This window comes from Mus caroli, chromosome 6, assembly GCF_900094665.2.
Source record: "Mus caroli chromosome 6, CAROLI_EIJ_v1.1, whole genome shotgun sequence".
NCBI lineage: Eukaryota > Metazoa > Chordata > Mammalia > Rodentia > Muridae > Mus > Mus caroli.
In genome coordinates, this window is record NC_034575.1 from 23,621,526 (window position 1) to 23,645,498 (window position 23,973).

The 23,973-nt window shown below is 43.8% G+C and overlaps 1 protein-coding gene across 1 annotated transcript in view; it reads left to right on the top strand.

Moving 5' to 3' along the window:
- Snd1 (staphylococcal nuclease and tudor domain containing 1) overlaps positions 1 to 23,973 on the top strand; it is a 404,539-nt gene that overhangs the window by 288,800 nt on the left and 91,766 nt on the right. The window contains exon 16 of the mRNA XM_021164222.2: positions 21,537 to 21,646. Within this exon, the coding sequence (XP_021019881.1) occupies positions 21,537 to 21,646 (110 nt within the window). The remainder of the gene's footprint in view (positions 1 to 21,536; positions 21,647 to 23,973) is intronic.

Below are 23,973 nucleotides of genomic sequence, written 5' to 3' on the forward strand. Positions count from 1 at the left end.
TTTGGCAAAGAGCAGCATCCTTCCATGAAGAAAAAAAAAACCTGAAGAGTATGTTTTACCAAATGGCAAAGGGTAACCTTCATCAGATGTAGACAGAACTATTAAAAACAAGAAGCATATATATGTGGGGGTTTTTATTTTCTTTTTTCCTGTCAATTTATTTATTCATTTTACATCCTAATTTCAGACACACATACACCTCCTCCAAGGCCCACCCTCAGACTCCCACTCCCCCTCTCCTTTTCCTCAGAGAAGGTAGCACCCTTCCCATGGGTACCAACTCACCCTGGCACATCAAGTCAAAGCAGGGCTATGTGCATCTTCTCCCACTAACCAGACAAGGCAGCCCAGGTAGGGGAAAGGGATCTAAAGGCAGGCAACAGACTCAGAATCAGCCCCCAACCCCCTCCAGTTGTTAGGGGGTCCACATGAAGAGCAAGCTGCACCACTATCTTCTGAGGCTTCATACAGAAGTTGATGGAAACAGATGCAGAAATCCATAGCCAACCATGAGGCAGAGCTTAGGTAGTCTTGTGGAAGAGTTGAAAGAAAGATTGAGTGAGCCAGACAGGTCAAGGACATCACAAGAAGACCTACAGAGTCAACTAACCTGGACCCTTGGGGCTCACAGAGACTGAACCACCAACTAAAGAGCATGTATGGGCAGGACCTAAGCCCCCTACATGTATGCTTTTCTAGTTTCTACTTTTAAAGATTCGTGTGTGTGTGTTCGTGTGCACTCGTGTATTTGTGTTCATGTTTGTTTGTGCCCGTGAGGAGTCTGTGAGAGAGCTGTGTTTCTTTTTCCTCTTTCATATTAATCCTGGAAGGTTAGGTAGTAGTATGGAACATAAGAACCTAGCTCAGTGTCTTTATTCTATAGAGCAACACTGACAACCTTTCTGATACAAGTTCTGAAGTCTTTTTAGCAATTTTGTAAGTGAGGAAGCAGACACAGTGAAAAGAAGTGGCCTTATCTCAGTATAAGCTGTAAGCATCATAAGCAGAGACTTTATCCACTAAAGCAGTGCTTCTCACCCTTCCTATTGCTGCGACCCTTTAATACAGTTCCTCATGTTGTGCTGACCCCCAATCATAAAATCATTTTCATTGCTACTTTATAACTATAATTTTGCTACTATTATGAATTGTAATATAAATATATTTTTGAGGATAGAGGTTTGCAAGAGAGGTCATGACCCACAGGTTTAAACCTGCTACACTGGAGTTTTCAGCGCTCCATTTTGTGCCCTAGCATAAAGTGTTCTTATCATGCCTTAGTGGAACTGATGGCTCTCACCTCAGAAGCAAAGCTATATAGAGCATCAGTTCAACACCACTATCATCTCTTAAGAGTCTGTAGAAAACTGGAGTGAAATATATTTGACCTCAAGTCAAAACTGCCACTGTTTTCTCATTAATTTTGATAGTGCTCTACCAGGTCTGTTTTTCCTTAAGTTGTTAAATAGCCTTAAGACAAAAGGATTAACAAAGAGATTGGAACAACTGACCTTAAGGTTTTTTTTTTGGGGGGGGTGGTACTGGGGAAGCCAAAGGCAAGGTGTCCATTTGGAGCAGTGCGGATGGTTACTGCGTAAGAGAAGTTAAGCCTAGAGTTACAGATTTCTCAAAGGAGACCATGGTGACATTGGGGGATTAAACAGTTCTTCCTTATGAGGGATATCCCATGAGCGGCAGGATCCTTCTGCCCTCTGAAACATTGAGAGCAACAGTTGGTCCGTCTCACAGCTTCCCCCTGACTTGTGCATCAGGTCTGTTGGGAGTCAGGAAGATTGGAGAAGAGAGGAGATCTACACTTGAGGGTGTGCTGCGAAGCTGATGCCCAGGTTAGGGAGGTAGCACTCCTGTTTTCAGTGTAAGCCGATTTCCTGAGGATGGCTTCCTGAGAAAACTGTGTCGCATTGATGCCGCCAGGGAGGGCATGGCAAGAAACATGGGGTTTGCCAAGTGATGATGGAGTAGATCAGCTCAGAATGGGATTTGTGCTTTCACATCACTGTCATTTATTGTTATCCCTGCTATACACTTCCAGGAGCAGGAAGTACTGCAGCTTGACTCAGTCCCTTCCCAGGTCCCCAGCTGTGGTCTGCTCTTCGAGCTTCACAGGCCTCGGCTAAGAGCACATCCTGGGATCTGGGTAGAGGCCCTACTTCCCTTCTGGTCTTCACCCTATCATCACTGGCCTGTGATATTCTTGCCGCACCCTTTAGGATCAAGCTTTCTCTTCTTGTTTCATACACATCCATACTTACTTCTTGGTGTGGTCCACTTTTATATCAGAATGTGATTACTCTTCATTTCCCAAGAAATGAATCTTAAAAATCCTTCCACGAGGAAGCTCTAGTGAAATCATGAGCTCACCCATCACTACTGTGGCCATTTGCAGACTATGGCTTAGACTCTTAAGTAAGTAAGCTAAAACTTACAGGCAAGCTTCTCCTCCTTGAGGGTTCATTTATGTAATGTCGCTTTCTATTCAGCTGGTTTTCATGTCCCCTTCCTCATCCACTTGGGTGTTTGTTATGATGCTGAAAGGTCATACACTTCATTACTGCTGGAACCCACACTTCTTACTTCAGCACTTCCTGCCTTTCTCTTTAGGGACAAAAGGAGGAGACCAGTTTGATTTGTCCTTTTGGGGTGTCAAAACAGTGTTTCTTTCTTTCTTTCTTTTTTGTTTGTTTATTTGTTTTGTTTGTTTTTTGTTTTTTCAAGACAGGGTTCCTGGCTGTCCTGGAACTCACTCTGTAGACCAGGCTGGCCTCAGAAATCTGCCTGCTTCTGCCTCCTGAGTGCTGGGATTAAAGGCGTGCACCACCACGCCCAGCTCACTGTGTTTCTTTTTTTAAGAACATTTTAAGTTTTTCAATTGCAATCTTCCATTGAGAGATGTTCTTTATTCTGCCAACAAGTTGTGACCTCCTGTCAATCAAATATCTCCATCTCTCTTTAACCCTTAACTTTTAGAAGTTATCACAACAAAAACTATGGTCCATGTTATTTGATATGCACATGTATTATAGAAAAAGCCATTTTCATAAGATTTTGAAGTTAAAGATCATTGTAAGATGTGACTGATTATAAAATAACCCACTTTAAAGGTTTTTTTTTTTTTATTCTTATATGTATTGGTGTCTTACCTATATGTAAGTCTGGGGGGCAAGGGGAAGGTGTTAGAACCCCTGGAGCTGGAGTGATTTTGAGTGCCACGAATGTGCTGGAACTGAGCCTGGGTCCTCTGAAAGAACAGCCATTGAGCTGTCTCTCCAGGCCAAGGTAGACGCCTTTAACCCTTAGTTTCCTTTGAATTTCCTTTCAGAAGCTTTGATGATTAGACATGCTGTGATAATGGTTCTGAGATAACTCACAATTTTAATTAAAACTAAATCTGATTGATAACATGAAAATCTGTGTTTAAATATGTTATAAATATTTGAAATAATCTTTTGCTTATCTGAAATCACAACAAAATATATTGGGAAGAGCATGCAGATGTTTGTTTGTTTGTTCTGGGAACGAGGCCTTTCTAAACCTTAGAAGTAAGAGAATAACAGACTTACTCTTGTGTTTTCCCAAAGGGAGCAGAGTAGAAATTGAGAGTGATTTATTGGTACTACCAATGTTTTTATGGCATTTGAGAGCAGCTAAGATGCCAAGCGTCCAGCATTTCACCGGACACCTTCCACATTGCTCCACCCCAAAGGCCACTTCGTAGTTCTCAGAGGAAGACGCTTGAGACTTTCTTAGGTTTGCCCTTCATCCCAGATGCCAGACTGTCTTTCTGTTACTGGGAACATTACTAACATCCACAAACCTCTGCCATGTTCCTCTGGTTTCCTGCTTCCCCCTGAGCTCACATGCTGCTGTCATGGCAGCTTGAGCTGGCTACATTGTAAAGGCCGCAGTTGGAACACAGTAGAGGCTTAGTAAAGAGTTGATGGGTAGGTAGATTGATAACAAATTGATCATCCTCCACATGCATGAGACCCAAGGATTCAGAAGTAGGATGGCATTCATGGTAGGATGGCATTCCCCAAGCTTCCTCGTGTGTAGCTGGACAGCTAACCTGCTTTATGTGTTCTCCTGAGCACTCTCACAGAGACCTGCCCTGTAGGAGGAAGCAGGTACTATATAGGACGCTCTGTTTGCTCCTAGTTCCATTATCCAACATGAATAGGAAAGCTAGAATAAAATAACTGTCTCTTAAGAATTCCAGCTTTGGAAGTTCAATACTGTATCACATGCAGGCACTTCACTACTATTCTCAAAAAACATGAATAACCAGAATAGGCTAGACTTTATTTTCCTCATGTGCAAATTATAATAGCCCTAAGCATTAAATGGCAAGGTGCATGGTTTTCAAAAATACTTGATCCAGTGCCTAACACAAGGGAAGCTAGCATTCACAGTGTTGTAGCATTGTTATGCTAATCTCTTAAACTTGCCAACTGGTCTCTTGCACTTTGGAACCCTGTTAATTATATGTGAGCCTGTTTGTAGCCTAAAATATTTTTTTTTAAGTCCACAATATCAGATTATCTGTTAATTCAGGAAAGGATACCCAAAGTCAGAATTCTGCAAGATGAATCAGGATTCCATTCAGCCTAAATAAGATGAAGTGCGTTCGGCTGGAACTGACAGGATCCAGTGGAAACACATGCCTGTCAAAAGATAGGACTTATAATCTCTACTTAATTGCAAGGTGAACTTGTGTAGGTCATTGAACTGCTCTCATTTCTAGTACCCACCTCTATTAAAATAAGAAATTTTAGCTAAAGCATTTCTCAGGCCCTTTGCTGCCATAGAATTCTGTGATTCTGTGGATGTTTATTTGCTGTGTGGTGATACCTTTGCTGACATTTATTTAATAGTCTAGGAAATCTGGAAAGAGACCTAAGCACTGCTGGTTTCTTGGGCTGACCTCTAGGTTCTGAGTGTCATGGACCTACAGTCAGGTGCAGGAACTTCCAGGTCCTTTCCACATGAGCTTGCATGAACATTGTTGACATTTGCTCTTCTAACTTTTCAACTGTATATGAACTTTGTCTTGATTTTACCTTTCTCTTTGCGTTTACAATCTCACTGTTACACATTTGAAAGCAGGTCTTCAAATCCTTGACCCAAGTGTAGACTATCACTCATATTTTTAAAGGAACAGTTGATCCTAGTGCTTAAATTCATTTCTTCAACAACTGGTTTTGGGTTTTTTTTTTGGGGGGGGGGGTGAGGTGGGTATTGTGCTTTGTCTGAGTATACAGGTTGACACCTGATGTGATATCCTCCTCAGTTATTTCTCCACTTCATTTTTTTTTTGAGACAGTCTATTAATGTGCTACCTTTTGGGCTAGATTAGGTACCTGTAAGCCCCCTCTGGCAATGGGATTCCAAAGAATATAGCCATGCCTGGCTGTTATGTGCATGCTCAAGAACTGAACCCTGAACTCTCAAACGTATAGCAAACACGTGCTCCCTGAGCCATGTCCCCAGGTCTCCCTTTTGCAAACTGCTTGTTTTGCTGTTTCTTTGCAGTTCAGGTTGTTTGCTAATGTTAAGTCTTAGATAGTTGTAGGCTTTCTCCCTTGATTTTAAAGAAGAAAAGATGGCGACCATAAATGGACAGGAAAAAAAAAAAAAACCCTGAGAAAACATTGTTATTCAAAAGCACAAAAAGTTTAGTATGGCAGGCTCAGGGACAGGCTCAGAAGGGCGTATGTGGGTGCTAGGTTGGTTGGATTGTGCCCCAGACCAATTATTGTGACTTTAACCTATGACCATTCTCAGGGACTAATAGGAAGGCACTCCATCTTTGCTTCAAGAAATTGATGCACATATGAAGATTTTTATCCAGGTTTATTGGGTTCATAAATGCTAGTCCCCTCTTCCCCCACCAGTCCATCCTTGACTTGTAAGGTAGGAACTGATAAGAAAACGTAAATGAAACCGTGGAAGACAGCTAAGGCATTGTGTAATATTTTATTTGATTCTTTAGGTATCACATAAAAGTCGTAAGTATGCCGCTTGTTGAATTTTCATCTGTGTACAAACCCCCAAGTAATACTCCCATGAAAATAGAAACTATTTCTAGTATCCTAGTATGCTCCCTTAGGGCCCTCCTCTCAAACATAGCCAGTGTTCTGACCTCTTTAATCATGGCTTAGTTTTCTCTATTTTGAACTTCAAAACTGAAATCAGTTTAAACACTTACCAGTTTGACCATAATGGTGGTCCATGTTACCAGATAAATTAAGGTTCTCCTTTTTCATTACAGTGTCCAGTTCTAGGTCACTTTAACTACAGTGTGGAGAGTAGATTTGAACAGCCCTGAACCAACACGAGCATGTGTAGCTGGCATATGATTGCCATTGACTGGAGAAGAGTTGAGGAAACCTGACTTAGTGTGCAGTGACCGAGTAGAACTAACTGGAGAATTGCCAAGTAATGTTTGAATCTCTGGAACTTTGTTAGTTGTTTGGTAATGAACGATGAGAACAAGGACAGTAATTTCCTGAGTTACAAATAATAAAAGGTTTCCTTAGGTTACTTTTGAAACCTTTTCTGTTAGATGCTTGTAGACATTTGTAGTACAGGTAAATTCAGAAATGAATATTAGCTCTTAGATCCCCTTCAATTTATGGTGAAATTGAAGCCCAGCTGTACAACTATGATTGCTCAGTGATGGCAAAGATTGGGATAAAATGTAGCCAAAGATGAGCTGCCATGAAGCTCCAGAGCTTGAGAAACAGTCAGGAGAAAGGATGAAAAAGCAGAGGAGACCTAGGAATCATTGAGGTTGGAAAACCCGGAGAAATGAGTAACAGCAGCCTGTGTGGACTTCACACATGCCCTTAAGACAGCGCATTTGTCTCTAGCCTTGAGAAGTGAGGGCTTTGAAGCGACCTGTGTTTCCCCTAAGACACTTCTGAGGAAAGTAGGGTAATCATTCCCACAGCCCCTAGGCTTGGCTAGAATCAACACTGGATAAGATGGAAACTTCAGAGCGTCACCAAGCTTGAGACTGATCAAGGCTATCAGGACAGAAGGGGCCTGAGGCCTACCTAGGCGTCTGGCAGTGCAGATCCATCACCCAGCCTCCATAAAGTGATTGTTTGGGGCTTGGGCACACTGACTGTGCCAGGGAGAGGGTGCTGTTGATGCAAACTACTTGTAAGTGGGAGATCTCAGTCATAGGTGCCACCTGATTGGCTGGGATCTAGCAAATAGGCCGACAATCTTGGGCCTTCTCCTTCAGCCAGCCACATACATGTGGGCCAGATGAATGTGGCCTGGAGACCGGTACTATTTTATGTACCTGTGGAGAGGTATTGAGAGGCTCTGCAGTGCCCCCATTTGCTGCCCATGTTTCTTCTTTGGGTTCCTCAAATCTGTGCCCATCTTCCATTGCAAACTGTGTAGATTCTAAGGAGAGGCTACACTAGCTTCTTTCCTCATTCCTTTCCCAAATCTAGCTGAGTAGACTTTCTCTGTGGTAAGAGGTCACTAAGTGGCTGATTTGCATTGATTTACAGACAGTTGTGAACTGGGCAGCCCTCTGGCCTCAACTTCCTTGGATATCCTCTCACTGAGTAAGCTTGAGCTTAGCCTCTAGACTGCGGCTCGGCTGCCTCTCTAGGAGTGCCACTGTCTTCCAGCAAGCTAGGTGGCTTCTTCCCTTACATAAGATGTGTGTGTGTGCTAGCAGAAGAGAGCTGGCTGCGTGAGTGTTTAGCAAAGATGATTTGTGTGGAGTTATTTTGAGACCCCAGGGGAGGGAATGGCAGCCAAGCCTGCAGTATTTTAAACCGTATCACTCAACTACAAAGATTAATATGTTACAACATCCCTGCCAGAGCATTGGTAAAAAGGAAATAAGAATGTTAGGGGCCTACAAATTATAAATGTCAGCTCTGTCTGAACACACAAGGTCACTTCAGTGGTCTCCATCTATCCTGAGCCCTTGGAGTTTCTCATACTGTCTCCTCACTCCTGCCTGCCTGAAGATCCCTAGTGGACTTCTGGGATGCTCACCAGGCTGCCTCTGGAAGAGAAATCTGCTTTTTTGTTCCCTAGATATGGACTGGTAATTGTCTGAGTATTCAGAGAAGTAAAGAAGTCTATATTCTGGCAACCCAGAACTTCTATCATTATTGATTGAGCTTGAAGCTCCAGGCAGACTAAAAGATATCAGACATCCCTACCAACATCCACCTGTCCTCCTAGCTCCAACCTGAACAACTGTCTGCTAAGGCTGGATGAATCACAAAACAAAGGATGTTTTTGTTTAGTGGCCTGACTCTGTATGAAACATTTATCTTGGTTTTCTTTTCCTTGTGGCTGTTATGCTGTGGAATTTGCTTCACAGGGCAGCCCTCTATAGACAGCTGTCCTCTTTGCCATTCAGTAGCTAGTACCTCCCAGAGAGGTTGCCTGGGATGGAAATGCCAACACAAACGTGCTTATATAGCCCTAGCACTAGCATTTCATTTTCAGAGATCTTATTGCCTTCTGATCTTGAGAGATCTGAATTTGGGCCAAAGGACATCCCCAGTAACTTATAAATTGTGGAAGGCAAAGCACAGAAAGATACCTGTCCAGGGCTGGCCACTTTTATTTTGTTTGTTTTACATTCAAAGGTACACACAATTAATTCTTTTAATGACCAAACCTATGGGCACAAATAGTAGTTGTTATTATATCAAATATGTTATTTCATCAAATAGATAATTACAAGGACTTATAGCCCTATATTCTCTTTATAATTTTCTTGTCACCAGCCTCTTGCATATACTCAGGCATTTAGCATAGTACAAATGACATGGTTCATGACACAGCTCAGAAGAAGCAGTGAGCTTGCTTGCTTGCTTGCTTGCAAGTATGTATGAGAGAAGTGGAGAGAAAACCATCTACTGAGGTGTGCAGGATGGTAAAAACAACCAGGCATACTGGATGGAACTGTGAAGGAGACCAGCAGGGTGTGCCTAAAAGAAAGTAACCCTTCTCCCAGGAATGGTGGCCAGATATAAGCAAGATTGAAAGGTCCAGCGATGGCTGTCCTGCTCCACTGTCCTGCAGGCACTCTCACTGTGTATGTGATAGACACAGCCTGTTCTCAAGCCTTCTGAGTGACTGGAGACATTGTTAACAGTCACAGTCGCTCTTGTTAGACTCCTGCATGTCCTCCCTCACTCTCTTTCCCAGTCTTTGTCCTCTTTCCTTGGGTAAATGAGCACATACATATGTGAACTCACACATGCTCTTGCATCCTAGCCTTCCCCACCCCACCCCCCACCCCATATTATCAGGGACTGTGCCAGACTGAGCTGTGTTCAGGAAGTTTTACTCTCCCTACCATTCTAAGCACTAGACTACCACTTTTTCCTGCCCACCACCCCTCCCCTGCCTCATACATACTTTGCTTGTGTGTCCTGATGTGGGGAAGATTTCTACCCAGTAATACGGTGATGTACATGTTAAAGCAGTCTTCTGATCCTGGAGAGACAGCCTGTTGTCCCAGGTTCATCTAGGGAAGCTGGTCTTTCTGGGATCCGAGTTTCCTCCTACTGACTTTGCCTCCCTCCAGTTTTCCAGTGGAAGCTTTCTGTCCAGTGTTAAAGTAAAAATCCTGGAACTTTTGTACCCTATTGTTCCTATGTAATGGGAGCTTAAAGCTTTACTAAGTACACACTGCCTCCCCTAAACACTGGCCACAGTGGTGCCCGAGACAGTCTCTGCTGCAGTGCTGTGGCATCAGTGAAAACTAAAAAAGATCCTTTTTGTCCCCCTTCAGGTCTTCCAAACGGGATATAATTGCTTCAGTAGACCAGTTTTTTCCCTGAATTCTGTAAAGTGGATTCTGGGCAGTGGTTTAGATTTGCTGTTCCTTTTCATCCCCAGAGCGCTTGACTGAGAGAAGGAAATGAATAGGTTGCTTGTCACAACACCACCGGGGTCTCCGCTGTGCCTTTGGGCTGCTGCTGAGTTGAGAATGGAAATGGGCTGGAAAGGGGGCCAGTGGAGGCCAGAAGCCTCTAAGAGGACAGTCCCACTCTGGGGATGGCTTTTCCTCAACTGGCTAAGTCCTGCTCTGCCACTGTAGCTTCCTGCCAATGTAGAATTCTGAAGGCCCAGTCACAGGGTGAGAATCATATACCATTCCACCCCACCCCACTCTAAATCTTCCCTAAGGCAAAACATTTCTAAGCTCCTGAACTTGATTCTCAATAGTGAAAAATGAAACTACTCCCTACTGTATACTCCACACCCCTTTAGATCTTTTTTAATTAAATCAACCAAGAAGGTATTTTCAGAGAGACGACTCTTCATATTATGTAGGTTTAAAGAGGGAAAAGAATGAAATAGTACGAAATCAAAACTCTTGTCTCATGAGGGTCTTGAGTTTTTAGCCTAGAGAAAATAAGACATAGGATGAGAAAAAATAGATGTTGTATCTTCAAATATTTGAAGGCTGTCAGATGGGTAGTAGAGGTTTTATATGGTCCCAAGGAATTACACAAGTCTTATAGGGCCTGGAATGTCAGATTGCTGAATTCTGATATTACTTGGTGAAATACAGGATGCCACTCAAGGGTTTTGAGCAAAATGTGTGCTTTAGAAGATTATTCTGGTAGCTGTGTGCATTTTAAAAAATCTCTATAAAGGAAAATGGATGGCAGGCAGGGAAAGCAGAAGACTCTTGGCTAGAATTCAGGGGCTGAATTAGGGCTGTTATGTTGAATGGAGAGGGCAAGAGCTATGGAGATTAAGGAAAAAGGATTGTTAGGACAGAGCATGCACTGGCTCCGTGTGGGTAGAGAAGGAAACAAGCAACAAGTAATGAGTGATATTTTCCAGCATGGGAAGAGGGAGATTAAGCCAGAAGCAGAAGGCACAGGATGAGAAACAGCCAAAGAAGAATTTAGCTTAGGTACACTGAACTTGAGGTATTATTAGTTGGACACCCAAGGAGAAATCTCTGTCCAGAGCAAGGCAACTTTATGGAACATATGCTCATGTTTGATCTTCTGGGGTACATGTTTTTGCATGGGGAAATCTGAATTATGAATAAGGGAGCAGTGATGGCGGATACAGGGCCGAGGCTGTCTAGGAGCAAGCCATGAGAGGCACATTGCCTAGACAGTGTGTGTCCTCCAAGCTGTAGGTCCTTCTCTCTTTTTGACTAGTGGTATAAGGTATACAGTTCTTATGCTGTTTGTTGCCTCTATTGTGTGTGGATTTCCTGTTTATATTGTTTCTAAAGCAAATGACATCCTTGAGAATGAATATTGGCAAACGTTTCTGTAAAGGGCCAGACAATAAATACTTTATAGTCTACTTGGAGCTTATGGTTTCTGTCACACTACTCAATACTTTGTACCATGAAAATAGCCATAGATGGCCATTTTCTGCCAGAATTTCCCTCATGGACACTGAAATCTGAATCTCATGATTCTCAAATACCCCAGGATATTATTTTGATTTATTTTTCTCTCAGCCACACAAAAATATGAAAAGTGTATATTGATTTGTGAGCTATACAAAATGGTGTATGTTGCAAGTTGTAGGCCAGTTGGGGCTACATAGTAAGAATGTATCTGGGGGAAAGAATGGATGCTGGGAGACTCAGTTCTCAGGACTGTCTGTTGCACCCTGTTTCAGAGTGTGGTAACCCAGAAAGGAAGGGGGAACAGACACAACGCCCATGATACGGCACTTGGGAGGTCAGGGGGATAGTGAGTTCCGGGCTTCTGGAGCCCAGCTTGGGCTACAGAAGGAGACTCTCCCAAGAGAAAAACAAAGCTGAAAAGAATGTCATTCTCTACCCACACTCCAGAGCTCAGGCTGCTTCACTTATCAGAGAGAGAGAGAGAGAGAGAGAGAGAGAGAGAGAGAGAGAGAGAGAGAGAGCTCAGGCTGCTTCACTTATCAGAGAGAGAGAGAGAGTGTCTGAGACGAGCCTGTCCTCTTGAGAGCACCGTCTCTTCAGACGCCTCTGCTCTCTGCTTCCTGGCTGGCGAGCTTCAATTTCTTCTTTCCCTTGTTTCTCTAATGTTAGTAAGAGAAAGGAGTCTCAGCTCTCTGAGGTTTAGCCATTCTCTCTATTCCTGGGCCTTAGTGTTTCTGACACTAGCTGGTTTTTGGGGGGTTTTTTTCCCCCTTCTTCTGCTAGCTGAGTGTACCAATTTCTAGGCATTTGGAATTCATTTTGTCAGGAGGAGGAGCCTAGAGCATTGTCAGTGAGTGCAAGCTCAAGAAGGCAGTAGTTGAAAGGACACTGAGCGCATCTCAAACCATTTGGTTCAAATAACACAACACAGCTTGGTTTAGAAGTCGCTCTAAATTTATGCATGTAAGTAGCTTTTACATTTGCCTGCCAGGTGTGTGCCAGAATACCTTCTGGAAGCCTGTACTTGCAAGGTCCACGTGGGTATTTCCTGTGGCTTCTTCCCTACCCTGAAGATAATCTCTTTTCTTTTGGAGTCTCAGTGATAGATTCAAATTGTTCTCTTTATTTATTAACATAGAATAAAACAAACCAAAACCAGGAACGTTTTGGGTACCAGGTGAAAAGGAGGAAAATAAAATTTTAAGTTCCATTTGATTCAAAGATAAAGTTTCAAGTTCAAAATAAGTCATAAAAGCAAAGTGGAGATTTTCATAGAAACCAGCTCCCATCCTAGCTCAGGCACAGGGGGTTGTCCTGGTTGAGATGCTGTCTCCACAGTGAGTTACAGAGAAGCCAGTGCGTTATAGGAGCCTTCTTCTCATTTAAAAGCTCCACTTTTTTACCTCAAGATTCTTCTTTTTCTGCCTGCTGATACAAAGATAGGTGGCTGTTTGATATGACAGTGAGGAGAAACTCCAGAAAGGACATACCGGAGGGCACCAAAGGCCGCTGGTCTAGTCTGCTACTCTGTTAACAGGGCCGTCAGTGCAGCTGCCACTCAGGGCAGCTCCCCAAATGAGCGTGGGAGGCCCACACCCCAGACACAGCACGCCACTGGGCTATCACAGGAAGGGAAAGGCCATGTTATTCATGTTAAAGAGAACTTTTTTCTCTTTAAAACTCCTTGTTTTTGGATCTTGCTGGGCAATAGGTAGAATTATATAAAAGGTTGTTCCAGTGCAGGCTTGATCGTTATCTACTCTGCCAGCTCCATCTGAAAAGCCTTTCTCCCTTTGGCGAGTGATTCTTCGGTGTCTAAAGCTGCTTGTAAATCAGGTTTGGAGGAGCAGGTTCTGCATGCTGCCCAGCTAGACTGAGAATGAGAAATTCAGTGTCAAGCCTCTAAGCCACCCCTTCCTTGTCTCTTCCACTTACCATAGCCAATGGTTTGCATTTAGCACACACACACTCACCTTGAAGTCCTGAAAATGAGTGTCACTGGAATTTCTCTTTAATTCTCCAAGTGTTAACTCTGATGCGTCCTAAACTCAGGAATGGAGATTGACGTAACAGGTTTGTCACATTATTTCCACTAGATTCTCCCCTGGCATTCCTGTTCATAACCACTGAGAATCTACCATGTGCCATGCACTAGGGGAGGAAGAACTCCTTTCCTCAACTGACAGCAAAACCGGGACATAGTAACAGACTAACGGCACTGATTACAACTTCTACCAGAGAAACCGAAAGTGTGTAACAGCCCTGCTGTGCACCACAGACTGGAACTTCCTTCAGAGTTAGCTGCAGTTCTCACTGCGTTGTGAAGACTTGGCCATATTGTTCCTGTACCCAATTAACTTCAGGCCCTAGTCTTGTCTTTTCTTTTTCTTTGTTTTTTTGTTTTGTTTTGTTTTGTTTTGTTTTGTTTTTTCGAGACAGGATTTCTCTGTATAGCCCTGGCTGTCCTGGAACTCAGTTTGTAGGCCAGGCTGGCCTCGAACTCAGAAATCCACCTGCCTCTGCCTCCCGAGTGCTGGGATTAAAGGCGTGTGCCACCACGCCCAGCAATAGATGCATCAAACCTCACAAAACCAGAACAACGTAATAAAATCCATCCTTAAAAACTCTAAACTAAAAGCATTCATTTTTAGCTCCTGCCCAGGTCTGGCTCCCTTGACTACAGTTCCCTGAGACATTTGATCCTTTAATTAGGGTCCCTTCCCTCTTCTCTGATCCCTTTATTCTGATCACTGAGAAAGCTTTAGCAGTGGCATGCCCCAAAGTTGCTTGCAAGATTCGAGCTTTGCCTAAGGAAACAAAGTAGAGCTTTAGACAACAAGGGAGAGAATAAAGACCCTGAGACAATGTGAAATCCTGATTTTATTTCTGAACTTTTAAATATAAATTGAGGTCTCATTCCACATAGAACTAGCTCTTAAGGCCAGCTAGACTTCCACCTTACCTTTCTCTCTGGTCCATCCTAGGAATAGAAAACTGAGAGGCAAGTGTGTCATCTCTTGTTCCTCAATTTTTAACTGATCCATTGGCAGCATTGCAGATCTCTATTACACCTGTGAGCAGAACTTGAGAACAAACTTTTGGTGTGTGAGATACAGAACATTGTTGAGAACCAGCAACTTTTCAAGTGATAAGCACGTTCCTTAAGACTTAAGCAGGTGGCCTGCCTGCCTGCCTCTGCTTTTCCTGTTAATGATTGAGGGTTTGTTCTTGGCATCTAGGAAGGGTCTGTGTACAGTGGGGCCTTTTCAGTTTTGTTTGTTGGCAGGGAGAAAGGTAGCAAGGAAGGTAGAGAAATGGAACTAATTGAATCTGGGGGAAAACCCCTGCAGAGAGCCTGTGGATTATAAATTGAGTAGCTGCAGCAGCAGGAACTCAGACAAAGGTATTGGAGTGCAGTCAGTGTGACAGGAAGCTTATTTTGGCGTTCTCTCTTGCCTTGCCTTGTCCTTGACAATTCCTCCAGGGGGGCTGTATATATAAAAGGAAGGGAGAGGGAACCACACTTCCCCACCTGGAAACTCAACAACATTCCCACCTGGGGTCTTAGAAACTAGAGAGGTCTACTCTCCCTGCCCCTTGCATCTGCCCCTTGTGTCTGTGACTGTACCCAAACCTACTTTAACTACTTGCCAGGCATGTTGGAAGCAGATAAAACCTTTTTGTTGCTGTTCTAAAACTTCCACTAGAACTGCTGTTCTGTCTTCTCAGAATCAGATCAACAAGAACTATGTAGACATTTCAGGGGCTGGCAGTGCTTAAATGAGCAATACTTAGAGTTGAATTATTATTAACATCTGTCCCTAAGTGTGGAGGATGAAGTTGCAGCTGACTGGTGTGCACTTCTTTGATTGTAAACGAAGGGGCGGCTGAGCACCTTTCAGCTTCAGGATGCAGTAGCAACATTCTCATTGCCATTGGGAAATTTATTTATAACCCAGTAGTTATCTCCACACTGTTTTTCCAATATTTTGTCCAGATTTTTCTTCCCCCTAATAATTATACCCCTGCTCTCAAGCTTAGCATTTCCCCTCCTTTTTGGTGTTTACACCTTTCAAATATTTGCAGATTGTTAACGTGTCACCCTCTTAGTCACCACTTAGCCGAGCTGTACCGATTTAGCACCTTTTATCTTCCCTTTAAAGGCAGGCCTTCCCACCCTGACTCATTCTCTCCTGCTCTCTTTAAGGGTGCTCCAGTTTTCTGCATTTCCATGTGGCCACCCTGGCACTCAGTGCTGATCATACATGAGGATCATTTCTGTTCTATTATATTGTAAGCCAAACATCTCAGCTGTGCCCCAATGTCTCAGACATTGCCACTCACACTTAATTATTTTACCTCTAAATTTAAACTGCGTTCCCAAATGTGACAGTTCAGAGATCAATGGGGTACATAGGTGTGGCTATGCTGAGATGTCTGTAGTTGAGAATTCTGTCAGTCCCTTCTCTGGTATTCATGCAAAACACTTCTGTCTTAGAAATGGGTCATTCCAGACTGATATGCAGCACATCCTGCTTTCTGCCTGCTGGGGCCTTTAGAAAGCCCACATCTCACCTCAGCCTCCTTCCCTCCATTTCACTAATGTGGTCTAGCCCATTACAGGCACGATGTGGGAAGCAGGCGGGCTGTATGAAAAGAGTGAGGTCAGGAAGCTGCTGCCAGCTAGAACGCATCCCTCTACTACTTACTGTGTAAGGCGTGCTAGTGCTGACTGCGTTTGCTGGTTATCTCTTTTGATGTTTACTAATTTTTCTCAGTATTTTCGCTCTTATTTATTTAATACTTCTTGGGAATCTACTTTGTCGATTGACAGTGTATTGGGTGTACGGTTAGAAAAAAATAAAACTTGAATTCATGACACAGTTCCCACCCTCAAAAGCATGTTGTACGTTAGTTTCTGTTTTATTTCTCCTGAAAATTGTAGATTCCCATAACTCATGGTGACAGTGAAGGGAGAGGGTGAATTTATAGGAACTCTGGAAGTCACCTTAGGGATCCTGAGGAGGATCACATGTCACAGACATTAGAACCTAGACACCGAGCCTGAGGAAGTCTGTTGCTCCAGGCACCTCTCTGTTGATGGCTTCCGTTCCTCAGGCGGCTTCTGTTTTACATGTAGCATGTGCAGAGCCAGCTCCAGAAGGAGGATCATCCTGGCTCACCTTTGTTAGGATACAGCTTTCTTGCTGGCCTCACTAGAGATTGACCTCCCCTGTATCTGGCAGTACCACATCTGTCCATCCTTCCCTGCTACCCCACTTCTGCTCCTGCTTTCCATTCCCAGCTGTAGAGAGATGAGAACAAATACCAGCATCGAGTGTGGGAGGACGTCACTGATTGGGGTTGGTAAGCCCCTCACTGGCTGAGCCACAGCACCTGTCTGCCTGATGTACCCCCGTTGTCTCTCAGGGGTTAACTGTCTACACCCTCTGCAGTAGCCTTATATAGCAGTATAGACAGCAGTAAAGGGAAAGCTTTCTGCCTGGTGACTTAGCTGTATGAGGGCGTACAGTCTTTATCACACTGGTGCTGTCTGAAGTAGGTTAGGAGGCCTGGTGACATGAAGGAGGGAGGCTTCAGTGTGGACTCTTTCTGTGTTCTAAGCAAACAGAAGGAGCTTCTGCTGCCTGCCTCTGCTCTCTTTCCTCAGAGGGCAGGGCAGCAGCGAGAGCACAATGGCCATGGAATCAGCACCACTGACTAATCCTTCACATTGCTTCTTGTTTCCACTAGCCGTTTCCTTCTGATAACGCCTGGCTTGTTTGCTGGACTGATGGTCATTGGGAAGCTGTCACTTCTAGACAAAGCAAATGGGCCATATTTCCCCTCAGTTCCCACCGTGCAATACAGGACAGATCAGACACACTTTGCGTCCTAAAGCTTAATTATCACAGAATTCAACATACATTCTAAAATATTCAGAGTGATACATAACCCTTGACCATCAACAGAGTCTCTTATATGCCTATTATCTTGTCATTAGCAAGAATTTGTTCTTCTTGTTCCAATGCTGACTGACCAAAGTGTTTTTGGTAATTGAGCTAGTCAATGTCTCTAAGAGTATAATCTTTTAATAGATTGATTACTCCACACCCTAGCCTTTTAAATTTCAAAGGAAGCACTTTGTACTCTAAAATAAACCTTGGGTGCACCAAGGACATACCTCAAATTATAGGATTTTTAAAACCATGCTAGACCTTGTAACCTTGTAGACACTTCCTGTCAGAGAGAGAGACTCTGAGCCTGGTGACATTTAACAGTTCTTCATGGCAAAATGGAAGCCAAAGTCATGATGCCCTGATAAAACATTTCTCTTCCTGACCCCTCCAAACATCAAACGGGTGTTCTTTTTATGTTGTATTTTATTTTAAGTAATTTTGTTCAACCATTCATGTGCTTAAAAGCCCATGAAAAGCAATGAGTTTTACCTTTCAGCACCTAGGCCTTACAGGTTGTATGAGCTGGAGGGAGTATATATCCATGGCTTCCCAGCCTGTGCCAGATCTGAGATAGTGTGAATCTCATGTCACCCCACCAGCAAGCACATCATAGCAAAGGAGAATGCTCAAAAATGCTTAGGGATTTTTTTTCAGGTGACAATATTTTTATTTCTTGAGTAGTTTCTTGGGGTCACATGTTCTGTACCTGTGACACTTGGAGGCACAGCTGAGTCCATACATCCTTGTCATCAGGCAGTACCATTCAGGAGAAGCAGGAGAAGCAGCATTTAGTGGTGATATGCAGTCTTCACAATTATACACACTGGCCAAAGAAAGTGTCTGGAACTCACTGCCTGTCTTCAGTCTGAGGCACACCATAGATTGGAGACTCTCTGCTTCTGCCTGTCACCAGGCCCAGACCAACTGCTGCAGCCTCACTGAAAAGCAACCTTTCTTGCTGTCTTTCTTCTTCTTCTTCTTCTTCTTCTTCTTCTTCTTCTTCTTCTTCTTCTTCTTCTTCTTCTTCCTTCCTTCCTTCCTTCCTTCCCCTCCCTTCCTTCCTCCTCCTTTTTCTGTTCTCTTTCTTTCTTTCTTTTAATTGGTGAGAAAGTAGCACAGTAGGGATAGTAACCCAGCAGCACACACCTTGTTTGAAGCAAGGTGCAGTGTACTCTGGGCTACCATGCTTCCTGGAACCTGGACAGAAGGGGATTTCACTCCCTGTTCAATGTGTTCATCTGGATTGTTACAGCAGCCAGCTACTTCCTTTCTGACTCTTGCAGGTTAAAATTGGCGTAGTGTCCTATTCATCACCAGATGAATACTCCTTGTTTATTACTTTGGACATAAAAGCAAGTTTAGAACCTTATAAACCCCTGGGTTGGGATGCTCCAAAGCCATAAGGGTCTGCCCACCTTCTGGCCTTGTCTTTGCATCTCACTTTCAGTGTTTCTCAAGCTGTGTGTTGTCACCCACTTAAATTCTCAATCCAGTAACAAAGCCATCTTAGTTGTTGTCTTTAGTGAGCCTACAGTACAATAAACTACAATTTAATGACACTAATCAAGATTAACCAGTTTGTAGAAATTTAGTTATATGTAAGTATATACATGGGGCTACTGAGCTGCCTCAGTGGGTAACGATACCTGCCACCAAGCCTAATAACCTGAGTTGAGAGAGCCAATTCCTTCAAGTTGTCCACTAACCTCCACATTGATTTATCTGTATACATATGCATGCACGTCTACATGCACATATTCATATACCACAACACGGGTGCATATTCAAAGGATGGTGTATATAGAAGTTTCTCCTATTACCATATAAGTCCCGGGGGTTGAACTCAGGTTGTCCAGCCTGGTAGCAAGTGTCTTTCTTCCCTGAACTATCTCTAGCCTTTATCTGCAGGCATCACTCTCATAAGAGTCTTCATGCTCTACCTCTACATTTACACCAATGCCTAGAAAACATGGGCCAAGAAAGGAAGAGATCGCTCTTGAGCTCATTTCCTTTGAAGAAACCACTTACCAAGGGATAAGTGAACTCTCAGTGGAATACCAAACAGGGAGCAGATAGGAGAAGAAGAACCTGTGTAAATGTATTAGTTTTCATTAAAAGTGGTGAGAAACACCCTGATTAGGCTTCTTCTTCTAGGTAAGCTGAAACCTGGCTGCTAGGGAGTGAACTTGTTTCACAGGCCCAAAGGAAACCTCTTCTGAGGCAACTCTGCTGGACTGATTCACTTGGCTCCCTGGACCCACTAAGCTGTCATGTTTCCTCAGCTTTATCATCTGGTGTCTGGATCCCATAGGGTTTCCGAGGCCCTAGCAGCTTGACCGGCTTCTTGCTATTTCAGAATCCTAAAAACGTGACAAGGAATAAAGCTAGTACTTCACTATTGAGAATCTGAGACCTGCGGTATCCTTCTAGGAAAAAAAAAATCCTTGCCACCCCAGGTCTGGTCCCCAGCATATAGCAGCCCCCACCCCACCCCAGTTCTTCTGTGAGGCTCGGGAACGGATCAGAAACTTGTTTTTTGCATTATTCTTGTCTCTGCAGCAATGCTTTATCTATGGGTATGTGGCAAAATAGTTCAACAGAATCGTTTATTTTTCTCCCTGGCAATTCTCCTCTTGCTTAGTTTGCAGATCTAAAATGAAAAGTGGTTTTGGCTATTGATGTTGTGAAAAACATGGGCTATCTTTCATTTCATTTCTCTCTAGCCTCATCTCTCCCTTCAGGGTTATTCTCAGGTTCATGGCCCCTGAAGTTCTTGCTATCTTTTAGAAAATGGAGTCCTACTCCTGGTAGACACAGGTGCAGGGAAAGCAGCCCTCTTGATCTTGCAGCCATATGGCTTGCATAGGGCCTTCAGCTGTCCGGTCTTGCAAGGGTGAGAGAACGATGGTCAGCCAGCTAGAGCTGCCCACTGCTGCTGTCGTTCTTTTGCTGCTGTATTCCTCTACCACCACCTAAATCTTCATTTTGCATAATCTCTTCTACTATAGGCCTAGAGGCTCAGAGAGAAAGCTATGTTCTGCAGCTGCTGAGAACCAAACACAGAGCCTGTTCCTTTTCTTTACTTATAAGAATGTAGACCCTCTCTCCTGTTGGTTATGGGACTTCTGTTCTTTCCCCAGAGTTTTACAGAACCAAGGAGCAGCAAAGTCAGAAACGGGGACCCGGGTTTTCACCACTTTGCTTCTGGAATTGTCAGTGCTTTATTTTCTTGTCTGTCTGTAGCCTGGGTCAAGTTTCTTCATAATTACATTGCAATCTGAATTACTTTGACATATATGTCTTAGCCCGACATCAAAAACAGCTTACTTTTTGCTCTATCATATATGACCACTATTAGTAATAAATATATCTTCAAAATAAATGATTGAATCAAAGAAAAGAAAAGGCTGTCTAGGTTGATTAGTGGATGCACACTTTGTACTAAGTACCATCATTGGAAACAAACAGAATAGACTTCTGTGCTCATGAATCTTATAGGCTTGCTATGGGAGTCAAAGAAAATCTTGCAATTTTAAACATGAGAATTGCTAAGACTGATAATGATGGTGATGAAGATGATGGGAGTAGCTGAAGTAGCCAGCATTGTTCTAATATCTTCTGTACATAATCTTTCCTGGGCTAGTGTAGCACCTTTAAAAACAAGATGTATTATATGTCTTCTACAGACAAGGAGACAGCCTTTGTTGAGTAATTTAGCCAAGGCCATGAGGATAATAAATGGTAGAATACGCTGTGAAGCCGCTGTGTGTGGCTCTAGACGCCTACTATTTCGTCAGGTTTCTGTTTTCATCTGCCTCCTGTTCTGAATGAAAGCTGATGGAATAGTATACAAAGCACAGCCTAAGGACAGAGGGGGTGTTTATTTGAAAAGGAAAGTGACACTGAATTAACACTTGGGATTCTGGCAGAAAGTCAAACAGTAAGGAGGAAATGTCTGGGAGGCGGCTGCCCTTGTTCTTCAGCGGCACATGGCTGGGCTGCTGGTGTCATTTAGGGGAGGAAAGCCAGTTATATAAGCCGTGGCTAAAGCCGTGGGGCTGAGGGTCTTAAAGGGCCAGGGGGAACATAGTGAGGCTTCCTCCCGGGTTGAGAGTGGTGGGGTGGGCCGTGTTTCTGCACACTTTCTCTCACATTTTCCTTTTCTCCTCATTCAGGCATTGAATGTCCCAGAGGAGCACGGAATCTCCCGGGCTTGGTGCAGGAAGGAGAGCCATTCAGCGAGGAGGCCACACTTTTCACCAAGGAACTAGTGCTGCAGAGAGAGGTAGGGCGTCTTCATGTAGCTTCTTATGCAGGGGGAGCAAGCACACAGTCCTTCTACCCGGATCTCACTAGCTCCTGCCATGTTAAAGATAAGTCGGTCGTCTCTTCCATTGCCCAGCCCTGCCATCTAGTAGCTGTTTCTGCGTCAACCCACACCTTATCTCCTTGATCCCTGCATCACTGGTCAGCCACCCCCAAATTGTTCTTCTCACGGGCAGCCTGGCACATGAGGCCAGCCCAGCCAGGACCCCAGTGCAGAGAGCTTAAGCTTGGCATCCCTCCTCCTCGGTGAATTAGTCTGAGCTGCCTGCCTCCAGCTGGATTTAGAAGCTTGACTAACCCTGTCAGGGGCCAATTTTCTTTGAACATTTATTTGTATCTTTGAGTAATTGCATTTTCTGTAGCGGGTTTTCTGACTTAATTTAATTGTATTTCTGTATCTGCCTGTTGGGCTGACTCTTGCAGGCAGAAGTGAGGCTCTGTGCTGCTGTGGTGCCCTTCTACTGTTGATTTTACTCAAGCCTTCCTCAACAGATCTGTCTTCCTTGTAGGGAGTACGCCAGCCATTCATCCCGCTCAGTGAGCACAGGGAAGGGCAGTGGGGATGCGCCCCACTCACACTGAGCACTGGGACCTACCTGCCTTTGTCCCTCCTTCCTCCTGTTACAGCTCTGCAGCTGTAGTGTATGCACGCAGCTGCACGTTATGTGCGGCCAGAGGCCTTCTCTCAGGGCTCACTTGAGATCCTAGAGAGTAGATGGAAGGGCTCAAGACGTTCCGAGTTGGACAGACAAGGGATAGGAACATTATCATCTCCTTTCCTTTTCTCATCATCTATTACTTCAGTACTGGGGCTGTGGAAGAGCAAGTCAGCCCTAGAGGCTCCTGTTGGGCTACTCAGGCTCTGAGAAGTCCACCACTTTTCAAACTCAGCAGTACTCTTGCTGTCTGTGAGATTTCCCTAACACTGGCCTTTTTGTTTTAGTAGAAGAAATTAATCTGGCCAAACAAATCCTGACTCCTCTATTGAAGAGGTATTTGTTCACGTCCCAAATATCAACTCCAGTTAGTTACCTGGGTAAAGCTGCTTCTGCCTTGCTGGCCAGCCACTGGCTGGGGTGTGCGGCACTTAGTCATCTCATTGGCTGCACATTGCTCTCTGTTCTCTCTGTTAAGTTGCACTTATCCTTGAAAGGGACACACTGACTGCCCCTACAATACGCATGCATCTTGTAACCACACAATATAGCTTGAATTTTTCTTTTAAAGATAGCAACATCCACCCCTCGCCTCCACTAATGTTTGAATGCAAACACTCTATTGTCTAGCCACACCTGAAGATTAGCTGGAAGGGGCAAATATTACACACCTCCCTGCTGCCTTTGTAGACCTTTCAACATTGTCCTCACAGGAACTGAGAAAGCAAGAGAGCCCGCTCTAGCTTATGACCTGAGGCACCAGAGAGGAAGTAGCAGAAAATCCTTTTCTTTCTCTTCTCCTTTTTTTTTTTTTTAAAATTTACTTTTATTTTTTGGTTTGTTTTGAGATAGGGTCTCACTGTGTAGCCCTGGCTGTCCTGGAATGCACTATGTAGACTAGGCTAGCCTCTAAAGAGATCTGCTTGCCTCTGCCTCCCAAGTGCTGGGATTAAAGGCGTGTGCCACTAGCCTGGCATAGCAGCAAATTCTTGCTGGTTTCTTATGCTTACATCAGGGAGGAACCCCTTAGGACACATGTGAGACATTGAACTGAATATCACATGTCTCACCTGACTCCTCTTTTTCACCAACATCTCCTAAAGCAGTGCTTCTCAGTCTTCCTAATGCTGTGGCCCTTTAATACAGTTCCTCATGTTGTGCTGACCCCCAACCATAAAATTGTTTTTGTTGCTACTTCATAACTGTAAATTTTTTACTGTTAAGAATCATATGGTCTTGGTAGCCCTCAAAGGGGTCTCAACCCACAAGTTAAGAACTGCTGTCTTATAGTGACTTTCTCTTTTCTTTTCAACTCTTGTTTCCCCGACTCCTTTTCTTCCTGGCCATGTTTCTGGCCCCCAGGTGGCAGCTAAAACTTACGGCCAAATATTCTTACTGCTTCCTGTTTATTGTGGCCTTACTCTTATCTGTGTGTTTTTAATACTTACTGGCAGAAAAGGTGGCATTTTTCTCCACTTTCTTTGATGCCTCTTCCTTATGAGTTTGCAGAACCTTAGTCTAATCCAAAGTTGCTATTTGTCTTTCTTGATTGTAGTGGCTCAGTCTTTCACAGCCCTTTGTTTAGGGTCTGTCTGTAATGAACATTCTGCACTGTTGGAGCACCTGATAT